This window comes from Netta rufina (genome assembly GCF_964035555.1).
Source record: "Netta rufina genome assembly, chromosome: Z".
Classification (NCBI taxonomy): Eukaryota; Metazoa; Chordata; class Aves; order Anseriformes; family Anatidae; genus Netta; species Netta rufina.
The window spans coordinates 18,739,375-18,754,510 of NC_140126.1; the positions used below are offsets into that span (position 1 = coordinate 18,739,375).

The 15,136-nt window shown below is 33.9% G+C and overlaps 1 protein-coding gene across 1 annotated transcript in view; it reads left to right on the plus strand.

The window, feature by feature from the left end:
* Positions 1-15,136, plus strand: part of CWC27 (CWC27 spliceosome associated cyclophilin) — a 124,400-nt gene that overhangs the window by 93,194 nt on the left and 16,070 nt on the right. The window contains exons 12-13 of the mRNA XM_084305641.1: positions 7,757-7,866; positions 10,696-10,799. Of these exons, the coding sequence (XP_084161767.1) occupies positions 7,757-7,866; positions 10,696-10,799 (214 nt within the window). The remainder of the gene's footprint in view (positions 1-7,756; positions 7,867-10,695; positions 10,800-15,136) is intronic.

A 15,136-nucleotide genomic window follows, 5' to 3' on the forward strand; every position in this document is an offset into this window, starting at 1 on the left:
AGGATAGCACAAAAGAATCGTGAAACACTTAGCTTGAATAAAATCTAAGAGCAGTAAAACACAGTGTAGTACCTGAGCAAATAATTTTGCCCCCAAATTTTGGGGGGACATTTATCTCATTAAAAGCATTTATCTCAGTTCACTTGGTGAATTTTTAATCAACCTGAGCTTTCATCAGTAAAGTAGAGCTCTCAAGAGCAAGATTATTTACCAAATGTGTAAAAGTTTACCTATTCTGCATTAGTTTACATTCAAGAAATTGCATATATTTAAAACAGTCTACTGTCAAGCAGTGACTGAGCGAATGATTGGTCCTTTGGTGACCCAGGAGTTGGACTCGATCCTTGTGGGTCCCTTCCAACTTGGGATGCTCTATGATTCTGTGACCATAGCAAGAGATTTTTCCACTGTTTCTTTCTCTGTCCTCTTGGGGGAGTGTGGAATGGAGAATGAGTTGTGACATGCTGGATCAGGTATGTCTATGCAGATGATGCAGACACTTACGCAGTGTCTGCCTATGTTCTGAGCTGGCTTCTTTAGGAAAAAAATACTAGTTCAGAAGCTATGCAACTGCATTAGTATGGTATTCTGCTTGATTAATAAACACTGCATCTCAGCCAAAATTTGCAAGCGTACGGATAGAAATTAACTGAAGAGCACAAAACAGGATAAGAGTGAGGCCTAGGTCATACTGGACCTTTTACAGGATCAGGGCTAAAACTGAGGTTAAGGTACTGGCTGATGAATGGATCGAGAAAAGACACATCCACTGGCAGATTAGTATTGGTATCACATCTTTAAATTGTTCTTTTTACATACTATGTTTTGTTCTTTTTTTTTTTTTTTTTCCAAATTCAGAGCATTAGACTAATTAAGGAGGATTGTGGGGTGAAAATTTAAGTGTTTACATTGTTTCAAGAGGATAGAGATTTAAAAAAAAAAAAACAAAAAACTAATTCCCCCCTTACATGTTTGATTATAACCAGCCTTCCAGTCTGTGAATAAGATTGTTGACTATGCCAGACTGCTGTCAAGACCTTAGTTTAAATAAGATATTTTTCTTTTATGTGACATTTGCTGCATTGATGCCAGAAATTACATCAAACATTTTAATTTGAGTGCTGAATTACTTCAGCATTTTGAAGTACTTAATCAAGTATTTGAAAAAAGATATACTTAAAAGTTATATTGTGTAAACCTGTGAATATACTTGTAATTTGCTTTAGAGAAATACCATCTGTTTTTTAACTACATGTTGGTTTTAAATAGTTTTAAAGTAGTATTTTAATTTTTCTTATTAGAATATTTCTTGTAAACTCTGTGATAATCTTTAGATGAAAAAATTTAATTATCACATATGAGAAAACAAAAAAGTCACAGAATAATACCCTAACAACTAATATAAAAAACAACACTTAAATGTAAGAATCCTACTGGGGCACAAAATATTTTCTACTTTGTTTTTAATTGTAGTAATTGAATTGAATGCTTGAAGTGTTGAGAAAACTCTACAAAGCTAGCAAGGATACCAGTTTAAGATTATGTTTTATTTCTGTTTTATTATTAACTTTGGGTAATGTCAGTGGTACTTAAAGAACTTAAGTCCTGTCAAGACGCTTTCTTGAGGTCTGAGACTTTAAGAGAGTCATGCACCCTTAAAAACACTGTGAAAACTGCAAATTTTTTTGGTTTGGCAATTCTGTGGCATAAATGTGTTAGATATTAAGATTTCATGGTATATACATGTACAGTGTATCTGCATTATATCAAAGTGTACATCCTGAGTATGTCACTTTTGCAAACGTTTTTGTTTTCTTTCACTATTTCCATTTCTATTTTTTCTCATTTTATCTGTCCTAAAATAATACGCAGCATCCATATTCTGTCTCTTGCCTGCCAAAGTAAATGCTTCTCCCTCTTCTTTCGCTGCTTGCTAAAGAAAAGAGGACAAAAATCTCACTGTAAGCCAACTTTGACTTCAGTAGTAATCTTCAGTGGCTCTTCAGGATTTTAACAAGGCCAGAACTGTAATGACAATAACTGAATAACAGTTTAAGGTGTGAAGGAAACCACAAGTAAAATCAGACAGTTATTATCAGAAACATACCGTAGAGTATGTTATAAATACTTTCAAGCATAATAATATTAATTCATATTGTATATTCCAGAATATTTATTTTTATGTTACTTTACAATAAATTAATGTTATTTTTCTCATAGACACTATTTAATGCTGGAAGAAAAATTCTTCCTGGGTTCTGGAAGAGGTGTATTATCCCTCTTAGGTCTTAATTATAGAAGTGGGCTTTGTGTTCTGCATCCATCACTTCTGGTAGGAATTCCATTTGAATTCCTGAAATATTAAGAAATATCAGATTTTTTGATTTTTTTTTTTATTTTTTTTTTTTTTGTAATTTGTAAGGATTTTTTTTTGTAAGTCCTATTTTCTGGAAGAAAAAATATCAAGATTTAAATCTCATTCATTATTTTTTAAAATCAACACTTCATGCCTCTATCATTTCAGAAGAATGCAATGTAAGTTGACTTCTGAAAAGCTGAAATTTCAGTGCTGTAAAACCAATGTGTTTTAGGCCTTGTATTTTAAGGCACAAAAACATTCAGTCATAACTTTCAGTTCAAACAAGAAATTGGCCAGGGTTTTTCAGTTTTCTCTTCTCCCATTTAGTGTTTAGTCTAGCTATACCATGCATTCATTGTATTTACATCCAATTGGTCTTCTAAAAAACAAAATGTTTTATCCAAGTTAAATGTGAATACAGCTGAGATGCTGTCAAATGTTAACTGATTTGCCTCTGATTGTTTTGTGCATTTTCCTTGTTATCTTACCTTGGTTATGCATGAACTAATAATTCTAAATGCTAAATGCATCACAAGAGTTAATGGGATTAGTTTTGTCAGAAATGTTTTGTAATGTAAGATACTTATGCCTAGTTGTCTAAAAATCTTCATATTAGCTGTACCTTATCAAGCGAAAAACATCAAAATTCTTTCATTGGCTCTCGTCAGCATGGAAGGTGTTTTTTTGTGAGTTGGTGTGCTGACATTAAACCTTAAGAAACAGCATGCATTTTTCTCTGTCACAATACATCATTTCTTCCCTTCTGAAGATCAGTGTGTTTCTGGTAATACTTGCAGCAAATGAAACTGATTTTCATTCCAACAAATGTTTTATGCATAGCTTCATTATCTCTCCCTTAATAAGGGAATAAAATCTCTGGGTCTTACATGGGTTCTGCTTCCTTTATTACAAGGACAGATGTTTTTACAAGTTGTTTTTCTAACACTGATACAAATAACAAAATTGTAAAGAACCGAAGTACTGTGGACATTTGTATGCATACGGTCAGTAAAGGATTTGGCTGAAAAATACTGGTACCTTACCATGCACATCAGCAACTGTTGTGCATGTAAAGACAATGTTCCCTACGTTAACGACAGAATTTGAATCTTGGTAAGTGAACATCAAGCTGAGAAATGAATGTCAGCTTAAAAAAGGATCATATTTTTCTGATAGTTAGCAGGCCTAGAACTAATATTTACTGTTTATTGTAAAGTGGAAGGTAAAATTCAGTTACAGTTTGTGAAATGGAAGTTGTCTGATGCAACTTCTGTTGAGTGTTTACTACACTATTTGATTTACCAGGTGCTGTAGGAATGAATTTTAAAACTTTTTTATCAAGCTTTGTCTTTTGCTCCACTTCCTGTTCTGAACTGACTGGCATTCAGTTCACCACCCTTAGAACAAGTTCTCAGGTCTTTGTTATACTTTTGCAATTTTGTATTTAGAAACTGACATCATTTGAACTGTTCCTAATTTAAATGTGATAAAAATAAACCCTTCTGTATTTTTTTTTTAATCAATCTCGTCATTTCTGGTTTAAAAACTTATGAATCTCATCTTTAGTTTCAGGCTATCATTGGAAACCATGGCTTAAAAACAAACTATGAGGATAGATTACATCATCATGTTGGCATCTGTTATTCCCTAAAGGAATATTTCGGGATAGAAGCATCTACCTGAAAAAAACATAAATTACACAAATGCTGAAGTTTATGTCACAGGAGAATGAAGGGTTTCTTGGTGGTAATTCAGGCTAGCTAAGAGACAGTAGCAATATACTTAGAAATTATATATATTTTTTTTTACTATTAATATATATATGGTATGCATTATATGTGTAATATACTTAGAAATATACCTAAGAATGAAGTGTATTTTCAGTAAAGAAAGTGTTGTGGGTTTTTTTCTTTTTGTTTTCCCTAACTTTCCCTAGAATCATAGAATCATTAAGGTTGGAAAAGACCTCCAAGATCATCTGGTCCAACCATCCTACCACCAATGTCACCCACAAAACCATGTCCTAAGCACCATGTCCAAACTTTCCTTAAACACCCCCAGGGACAGTGACTCCACCATCTCCCTGGGCAACCCATTCCAATTCCTGACTACTCCTTCTGAGAAGAAATGTCTCCTCATTTCGAACCTAAACTTCCCCTGGCACAACTTAAGACCATTCCCTTGTGTCCTATCACTAGTTATCTGCAAGAAGAGGCCAGCCCACAGCTCCCAACTCCTTCATTCCCCCATTGAAGCTACCTTCATTTCAGGTAGCTGTAGAGAGCCATAAGGTCTCCCCTGAGCCTTCTCTTCTCCACACTAAACACCCCCAGTACCCTCAGCCGCTCCCCATGGCACTTGTGTTCCAGGCCCTTCACCAGCTTCATAGCCCTGCTCTGGACACACTACAGGGCCTTGATGCCCTTCTTGCAGTGAGGGGCCCAAAGCTGAACACAGCACTGAAGGTGTGGTCTCACCAGAGCAGAGTACAGGGGGACGATCACCTCCCTGGTCCCGCTGGCTGCACTATTCCTGACACAAGCCAGGATGCCGCTGGCCTTCTTGGCCACCTGGGCACACTGACGGCTCGTGTTCAGGTGAGCTTCGATTAACACCCCCAGATCCCTTTTCTCTGCAGAGCTTTCCAGCCACTCTGCCCCAAACCTGTAGCACTGCATGGGGTTGTTGTGGTCAAAGTGTAGGACTTGGCACATAGCCAAGTTGAACCTCATCCCATTGGCTCTGTCCATTGACCCATCTTGTCCAGGTCCCACTGCAGGGACTTCCTACCCTCCAGCAGAGCAACCTAATGATGTAATATACACATAATTTTATTTAAACTAAAGAAAAAAATCTTTCTTTGCCTGATGCAATTTACACATCCTGATTTGATGGCTGTAAGGCACATGTGCAAATTCTCTCTAACTTAAACTACTATTTTCTGCATCCTACACTACTTAAATAAGACATTTTTATGTTATTTCATCACAGTGCCTTCATGTCGTTGTTTCATTCAGTTTTATCTGAATAAATGCTCTTAGATTAAGGAGTTTGAAGCTTAAATATATTAAAGCTAATGTAATGATCTTTATACTTTGGATCAACAAGCTGGTCCTAAGTTTACCCTGCTCAATGTGAAGGTGTAGTCCATCTATAATGCTGTGGTTCCTCTTTTTTCAACTCAAATATGAAAGATTTGGAGTGGCTGTGGGATGCTGACTAGCAGAAATGAAATAGTAGCCGTGCAATCTGCTTTTGCGTTTTGAAACCGTATTTTACACTTTAAAATGGTACTTTCAACCAACAACTCTCTTCCAGACACTTTCTTTTCTTTGGTAGTTACCTGAGTTTGTTCATGCAGACACAAAATATTTTTTTCAAAGACTCACTACTTATGAAAGCTGAATATTTTGTTTATATTAACAAATAGACAGTGTTTATGGTTTTGAGTTGTTTTAAAATGTGTTAGAAACCCGTTGTTTTAACAGCTATTGAAAATCCTTCCTGTTATGTTACTTGCTTTTAATGTGGAGTAATAAGTTCTAAGGCCTCATGGAAAAATGCAAGCATATCTTTAAGTTTTTGTAACAAAAGGTACAGAAATATGATGCATACAAGTGCATAACAGTTTTGGTTGTCTCACTCTGAAGTTAGTAGTTAGTTCAGGTGGATCTGATTATCGTTCGTCTGACTTGTGAAAAGGCTTTCCTAGGAGGCAGAGTAAATGAAATTGAGGATTATAAAAATTATGACAGACAAAGACCCAAGAAACAATCATCTTAAGAGAAAGCTTAAACTGAAATTTAAATCATTTGTGTTAACAGTAAGTGACAACCATATGAGGGTGATAAAAATACACAAACACATACTTCAGGGGAATTTAATCTATATGTATGAGAATTATATTTGAGCTCTACTAGATTAAATTAAAATCTTATTCAAAAGACATGTGTGACTAAGAATCGTGACTTTAATTTCAGCATATGTATACTAAAATTTGGATCACAGCACTATAATGTTTATTGCCAGGTTGAGACTGGTATTTTCAAGAACACTCTTCCCACATTTTTCACTTGTCATAACTGAACAATTATAATTACTATGGGGTTGACAGGATTCTTTTCAAAACACCCCTTTAGGTAAATGTCACCTGAAAGGTTGTTTTCTATAGGAAATCTCATGGATTTTAGGTATCTAGCTAATATTTTCACTAATATTTAGTCTCTATTTATGTAGCAATATAGTATATGTATATATAAGGCAGTATATTGTTTTCCCACAGTCAACAAGTTTGATTTGATACACACATCTATGCATAAACTAGTGTTCACAAGGGGTTGGTCTTGAATTAAGAATATATTTTAGTAATTAGTAGAAAAGTTTGACACAAAGGGGGTAAAGATGAATCTGAGCCATTATGACTTGTAGTTTTATACTGTACTTTGTTATCCTCTTTAGTTCCTCCAATATTATGCTGCATGAGATTTTATAGTAGATTTTATTTCATTCATTCAACTGTTTAACCATCCCCAAACGTCTGTGTATATGCATTTGTCTTGTTTGGTCCTTATAGAAGATGACCTTTCTTTCTTCACTAATTCTCTGTCTGCTCCTCATTATATCCAAGCTGTCAAGAGGAAAACGGGGAAAAAGCAGTTTTTTGTATATTTGATGGAAATGTTTTGCCAGTTACTCTTCAAATATATGCATGCAACATACAAATTAGGATAACAAAGAAATAAGAGATTCTATTTATAGGGATATGTAAACAAATATATTTGATATGTAGATACAAATACTACAAATTTATTCCCTCTTATTATGACATGCTGCATTTAGACTTTATAGAAAACTTATAGAGACTTTATAGAAAACTTTAGAAGTGAGAGGGAAATTTATTATGGAAATAGAAATCATCTCTGTGTAGCTGTCAACTATCATCTAAATATCAAGGGTTTGATTTATAGATTTTTCAACCTACAAAACAGAAAAACTAGCAATTTTTCCATAGCTCCAGAACATTAATACAACATACCAGTTTGGCTGCTCCGTGAAAAGTGTTCAGAAACGATGGTAAACTTGTTAAAGTAATTTCAGCAAGTTCTTATTTCTCATCTTACCATCAGAGTATTTATTTTTGTTACCCTCCTTTCCTTGGCTCGGTGGTAAAATAAAATTGAAACAAAAATTTTTGGACTCATTCTCTGCCCAATACAGTGTTTTGTTTTTCATTTCAGCAAGTAGCAAATCATTCTATTTGCTGAGAAAGCAATACAGCTGAAACATTTTATGGAAGTGTTGTGCTTGGTATTTCAGAAGTCACAAATGTTCTCCAAAATGCTACTAAATTATAAATGTAAATTTATTTTGTTTAACCATATATGTTTCCTTATTCAGAAGAGGAACCTGCTCCAAATAGTGTTGTTGAAGAATACCTTCAGGAGAAGAGAAAATATGAAGACAAGCGGAAGCAGCAGCCAAAGAAAGGCGTTTCTCGTGAAGATCAGGTAATTGTTTGAAAAACTACGGAATAAGATTCCAGAAAGAGTTCTGAAAACTATTATTTCTTCACTTGTGTAAAAATGAAGATTAAAAATCCCATGTTTCTTTTATTATAAAAAGAATCTGTCTATTCCCAAACAATAATAAGTATACCTGTATGAGTGTGTACTCTGATCACCTATAGATTACCCAGATACACTGATAAACGAAGTTTTTATGTATTTTTGAATGTATAATCAGTTTAGTCACTAAAATATTTCAGAAGGAAAAGCTACCCACACAGAGGTATCTTTGATGATGTTTACGAGAGTTTGCATTTCTCTACAATACTTTCCTTGGCTCTGTAGCTTGCTGTAAGATAGGACTGGGACAGAAGTTTCCTTATTTGGCATCTCTCCAAAGTGCTGGGTTTTTTTACAGTTTATATAATGTTTTATAGATCAAATTCATCCATCACATTAGGCATTTTGAAGTGAAAAAAAAAGTTTTTAACTGAACTATAAAAAGAAAACCATTTTTAAATATAATTAAAAATATTTTGCAGTCAACATGTATATAGACTTCAGTATGCAAATGTAATCAACTTAAAGTTTGACATAAATATTTGTATTTATTTTTCTAAAATAGACAAGTTTGAAACGGTTAAATATATGAAACTACCTCTGAAGATTTTACATTAATGTAAAATCTGTGCGGTGTGTCAGATGCATGGGTCTTTAAGTGCGTGTCAATTCAGTTACAAAGATGTTCGTATTCAATTGTTGAAGCCAGAGAGATTGGAAACTTGAGGCTTAAAAACTTCAAAGCAGTGGCTGGCAAATCTTTATATTTGCAGCAAGCTGATTTAGCTCTAAACTAAGAACTTTGTGGAAACTTTGTACATTTAGAAGTCTGTTCACTTCATTAAAGAGTACTAAAGATCGGTTGGCAAAGTGGATCAAGGAATTTAAAACCACTTCTAGTGAATTTGGATCAGCCCTGTCCTGGACATCCTAGGAAAACAAGATAAGTTGACAAGATATTTTAGTCATCTTAATTTTTATTTATGTAGCCTTGTTAGAAACTATTCATCAATAATCAGTCATCTGGTCATCAACATCATTGACTCTTCAATAATTAATAATCAAGTTCTTGTATGCCATTTCATTTGTGGTGGGCCTCTTCTAGCCTTGCAAACCTGGTCCTACAATGCAGTTCTATCTTCTGTCCTCTGTACAAGAGTAGGAGAAGATAGGGAAAGTATGTGTCTCTTTAGAATAGCAGACATTGCACATCCTGACCTTATAATTTTGCAAGGGTCAATTTATGAAGTTACATGATCCACCTTATGGCATCTAATCATTCACTGCAAAAAATGCCTTCTAAGACACTTTGAAATTATTTTTATTGACAGGTCTACTTACAAAAATGCTGGCACCAGAGTAAATTAGGCAAGACACAAGGAATGTGGTTTTGATTGGTCACAATTTCATGTAAAAAGGGTTAGTTTGTTTTCATCTGATGGCCTGAGCAGAGATTTGCTCTTTCAGATGTTGTAAGCATTTGTCTGCAGTAACGTGTAAAACTGCAGAACTTGAATGATTCACAGACTCAAGTATTTTATAAATTTTCCTCTCTCCTATCTTAAACAGAAGATTAAACAGAAAATAAAGAAAACAAATGCAAACAAAAAAAAAAAAATCCAAAACCTGCCTTTGGCAGTGTTAAAATGTGTTTTTGAAAGAATTCAAAAGCCAGGAAACTCCTAAAGTTAAGATTGCTCCCAGAAGGAAATTTGATTCCAGTGAACACTTCTGGTATTTCCTATTTCTGTTTTCTATTCTTGTTTAGTTTTTATTCTTTTAAATTTGAAAAACTTGACCAAACAAAACTAAATAGCCATACAGAGGTGTTTTACAACATAGGTGGCCAACCTATCACCTACAGATCAAATGTAGTTTACCACATAAATTCAGTCAAGCACTTATTCCCTGACGCTTTCCTTTCCAGGAATGTCTCAAATATCAGCAAGAAATAAGCTGCGGATTGTGCAAATTATTCTTATGGTCTGCCCTTTTTATGAAGAGCCCTGTGACCCCTCTACCACTGCAAAGCTTAGGCACACAATTCTTGTGTAATCGACATCTCTCAAGTGATCAGAAACAAGACCTGTGATACGATCTTCAGATGTCACCTGAACGTCAGTGACATTTTGTAGCTGAAAGACTGGGCAATGTCAGCTGGAGAATAAAATACCAAATATAAATCAGTACGAGCTTAATGTATGTAGCATAAGGATCTGTATCTGTAGAAGAAGTTAAGGTGGTTCATTGTATTCAAGTCTAAAGCTTTGAATTTTTTTTATGTCAGTACAAAATTATAAAGATCAGCAATGTAAAAGTATGTAAGTATCGACCAAGCTAGGTCTTCAATACATAAGTCATCTGTAATTTATGCAATGTTTTGCTTTACTAGATTAAAATGGCAGGTTCAAGCAGTAAAATTTGTTGTCAGTGGTTAGTGTTGTTTAATCAGAGGTTTGTATTCTGTAAGTATAACCACAATATTTTTTTTCCTTAAATATGCATGTTTATTTCATTAGATGGCCATGCAAGTGCTCTCAAATATGTATCCCCAGCACTGCACACTCTCTCACCGTTGGTGCTCTCACTTGTGGTGTCTCTGACTCTCTCGCTTGTCTCTGTCTGCAGTGTTTGTTTTCAGTTCATAGAACAGTTCTTTCTTCCATCTTATTGTACTGTGTCTCAAAATGATAATAGTTTGAAGATGTTTTATATACCTATTGTTATTTATAGATCTATGTAACTTCCTTAAAACTATGTATTTAATTTCAGACACTGGCACTATTGGACCGGTTCAAATCAAAGTTAACCCAGGCAATTGAAGAAACTCCTGAAAATGAGATTTCTGAACCTGAAGTAGATAATGATGAAGGCTGGTAAGTTTTATGGATTTGGATTTCTGTGTTTATTACTGGTTGGATCTGAGTGAGGAATAATCACACTCTTCGTTTTTCAATTGTTTTACAAACCAGTCTCTTCTTTCGATTTAATGAATCCTTTTTCTTTCATATCCCTCTTACTACCATTTTACTTTTTAGTGGTACATTTAGTTACTTGTTTCTTCGCCTTATTCCTTCTTCATTACATCATTATGAGGAAAGAAGATAGCATGCTTTCTGTGCCAGTTATCTCCAGCAGGAATAAGTTATGAAAGGAGTTAGCACCATCTCCCACCTTTGAATTTACTCAGTTTATCACCTCTAGCTAAACTTCTCTATGTGTTCTGAAACCCTACTGCACTAGCATGGTCTTACTGTTAAGCCTAAATTTAAGGAGTAGCAGAAACACCAGATGTGTTTCTGCATCAAAGAGTTGATGCATCAGGAGTCAGCTAAAACATACTGGTTTAGTACTCTGGAAAATAATGCAGGACAGTAGGAAACGTTTTGCCTTGTACAGTCTTAAGTCCTAGAAAAACTGTGGAGTGGTAAGTATTTTAAAGACTGATGGATAAGATAGACTCACGTGAAATGGAGGGTGACCCCAACAAAGCAGGGTAGCACTGGAGTTGATGAAGTGCTGCAGAAGTTGTGACCTCCACAGTCAAAGAAGCAACCTGTACCATGTTTACTCATGTTAATCTTTCATCCAAAGAACCCACATTAAGTAGGGAATGGGAAAAATCCTTATGATTTGAATTGTGATCCTGCAATCTTAGACAGGAAGCTTTTCAATGATAATAAAAAATGCTTTCATGGAATAGTTATAAAGAAGTTTTTTTTTAGAAAATGTTTTATACAAACTGGTCGTGTTTTTTATAAGCCTGGCAATACAGTTGGTCCAATATAATATCTCTGCCTACAACATTTTCCTTAGTTGTACACATAAGCTATCACAGCCACAACAGAACTACCACTAAAATAGAAAATTGAACAATGATCCTGGCGAGTGTTTTAAAACACCCAGAATTTCTATATCTCAAATAACTTGAAATGAGTAAGTGAAAATATGTCATATGTCCATTTATGATCTTCGTAAAGCTTCCCATCTTGGGAGTAGGAAACCAATCAGATACCTACATCTTCCAAACCCCAAACTAGTACCAGTAACTAGAAAACAAAATTGAATTACAGTAAGACAAACTAAAATGTACAAAGATGTTCTAAAGTACATTAGAAATCCTTTTTAAATAGGAAATAAATGATATAACTAATTGTTATTAAAGGACCCTATGTATGTTTGAGAAGACTTACACAAAACAGAAAGATAAGCATGCTAATGAAGTGCTTTTTAAGCATTGGGAGGAAATGCAGACCGTCTAAATAAGTTAGATTTACTGCCATTTTGTGAATGAAAAAGATGTGCATACTGATCTGAGAAAAGACAACATAAAAAAGAGTGGGAGGGAATATAATGTATGGGAGGCAAAATGTTTTTGTTTTGTTTTGTTTTTACATTTTATTTCATATTTTTTGTTCTACGTGTTAATAAATGAAAATAAATTTTTCATCTGGAAGTAACAGGTCAAATTACAATAATCTATAATATAAAAATGGTAATTTTTATACATTAAATCAGAAAATCTTAGACTATTTGTTTAAAGATACATTCCAAAGAAATTTAACAGAAAAAAAAAAAAAGACGGTAGGTAATAAAAAGCTGAATTGCAAATTATGAGGCCTAAATGGTCTCATAATGGATGATACTAAAATTTTAGATAAGTCAGCTCACTTCTTCATTTTTATTTCTATCATATGAATGAATCATTGCTTATTTTTAATTTAGTAAGATAAATAAAAGCTGCACAGATTCTGCAGCTTTACAGTCACACCTTCTTGCTTTTCACTGAGTAGAGCTGAGACCTCACAGGGGAAATACTAGGATTTTATTTTTTTCAGAATACTTTAGACATTTACTAGCAGAAACACTAAAACTAGTAGTACAGCACTTAGCATAGAATTCTTGCAGTCATAAAACAACATATTTACATATGTAGTGCATAGTGAGTACAATATTATCTCATATTTTTCTCAGTGAAATTTCATTTGAGTTACTGCATAGGTTATTAAAAATCCTGTTATTCTTTCAAAGCAATAGCTATTCAAACATCAGCAGCAATCTTTTTTGCTTTTTATTTCATTGATTATATTTTTTGCTTATGTTCTTTTTTTTCGAAGAAAAACCGAGAATTTCTCTTAGCTTTATAATCTAAACAGAACTACAGAATATGGTAGTTTAAAAATTCGGACTCTTTTTCTTAAATTTTCTTTCTACTTTTAATGTTAACTCTTCTGTCTGGAATGAAAAGAAGAAATACAACCTTGCTTTATTTGCTTTTATTCATTGGCAATTTTAACAGGTAAAGCAGAAAAAAAAAATTGCTTTGGTTTCTTGTTTTTGAAAATAGAGAAATTAATTTCCCAAATCTTGCCCCTTTCAGGATAAGTTTCATTACCGCTTGTTACTTTAAGTTTCTCTTGTCATCTTCTGTTTGGTAAATTCTTTAAATTACATAATCTTCCTTCATTATGTCTTTTCTATCTTGGGCATTATGTAGCTCTTTGAGGATGAGGTATAATATATGGCATAAATTTTTTGTCCCTTGGACTTCAGGATTTCACTAATACTTTGAGATTCTTCAGACATACCAATGTGCTTTTAAATTCTACAGAAAGTATGCAGCCTTTCCTTTACCTCTGAACACCTGAAAAACTGATCTTTCTTTTCACAGTAATATAACCAGTCATTTAAGGACTTGCAAAGTCTAATCATCATCGTTTGTGTTCCCGTCTGAGTAACTACTGACATCTAATTGGTGATAATGCTTCTCCCTGTTGGCAATTTAAACTGAAGGATTGTTGTAATTTCAGATTATCAAATTGTGTGTTTTTTTTTGTTCAGAAAATAACATTGCATTCAAAATGGCACTATAATGAAAATTTAGAATAATATGATGCTAAGCAATAGACTAATAATTAACATTATATTATTAGTTTTGCAGTTCAGTAAATTATAGACTGGAGTCTTGTTCCATTTTCAAAGAATTTACTTCGAAGCTAAATAATTTGTAAAATATTTTTATTTCACAAATTGGCTAGATCCACATACAACATTAGCAAAGCAATGAAGTCTTCTAAAAGGTATTCATGACTGTTTGAATGGCTTGGAGAGTTGAATTTCGTATTTTGGGATAAAGACTTAGTGTTTTCATTTCTTCATTGGATTGGATGAATTGAGGTAAGTATAGTGACTTCACATTAAAAAAAAATATCTTAATTTCAATATACTCCTCCAAACACGATAATTCTACTCAAAAACAATAATAGTACTTTATAAGATTCATAGTAAATATAATTAGTGTATGGCATACACATATACGATATGCACAAATTATGTGATTCCTCCAGGCTATTTTGTAGATCATGGCTGCTCTTTTTATGGGAAGTGAAAGCCAGCCACTATGCTTCGCTCTACTGTCAGGGTGTGTTATCTGAGGTAGAATGATTGCCTCTAAGACATTTTTATGTGTCCACAGGAGTGGCCACACATTGAGGTATAATTTTCATTTTCTGTCAAGATAGAAACCATTACCAATTTGTTATGTTTTCTTTTATTTGGCAAACTTTTCTCTGCATATTTGGCTGAGCTGCTGTATTGGCATGAAGCATAGCAGACGTTTGGGTACTTTTCAGCAGCATTCTACTTTTTATGCAGGAAAAAAAGAAGAAAGAAATATGACTCTATTGTAAACAGTGTGTATGGTGTTTGATAATTATTACCAGATTTTACTGTCTAAGAAGGCATCTGAGGAAGTGTAGTGAAGAGATCTGAAGAGAAATGAATAATACTAAGTTTTAACATGAAATAGCAGGATCTTTGCTGGGATTGCAAACTGATGCTAAGTGAGAATGACTATATGTATATGTCTGCGGCAAACAAAACTTAATTTCACCTGCAGAAATCAAAAATATTGAAATAAACATGTTGTGTACTGCCAGAAAGGGTGCTCGTAACAATAAAAGTATCTCCAAAGAAGTAGACGTACATTTTCGTGGCATCTAGGTACATCAAGAAAATATGCTGATCATCCTGGTGCACACATTGTTGTCCTTGCAGCTCCATGTGAAGAACTATTGTTTATGCTTTTTTTAAGATTTGCTGGACTACTTTAGTACTATTTCATCATTATTTTGTATTTATGTACTCTTAGTCCATCTAAGAAAACATCAGATGTAGGACTTCATCCTTTACTTTCACAAAGGTTGTGCAGAGT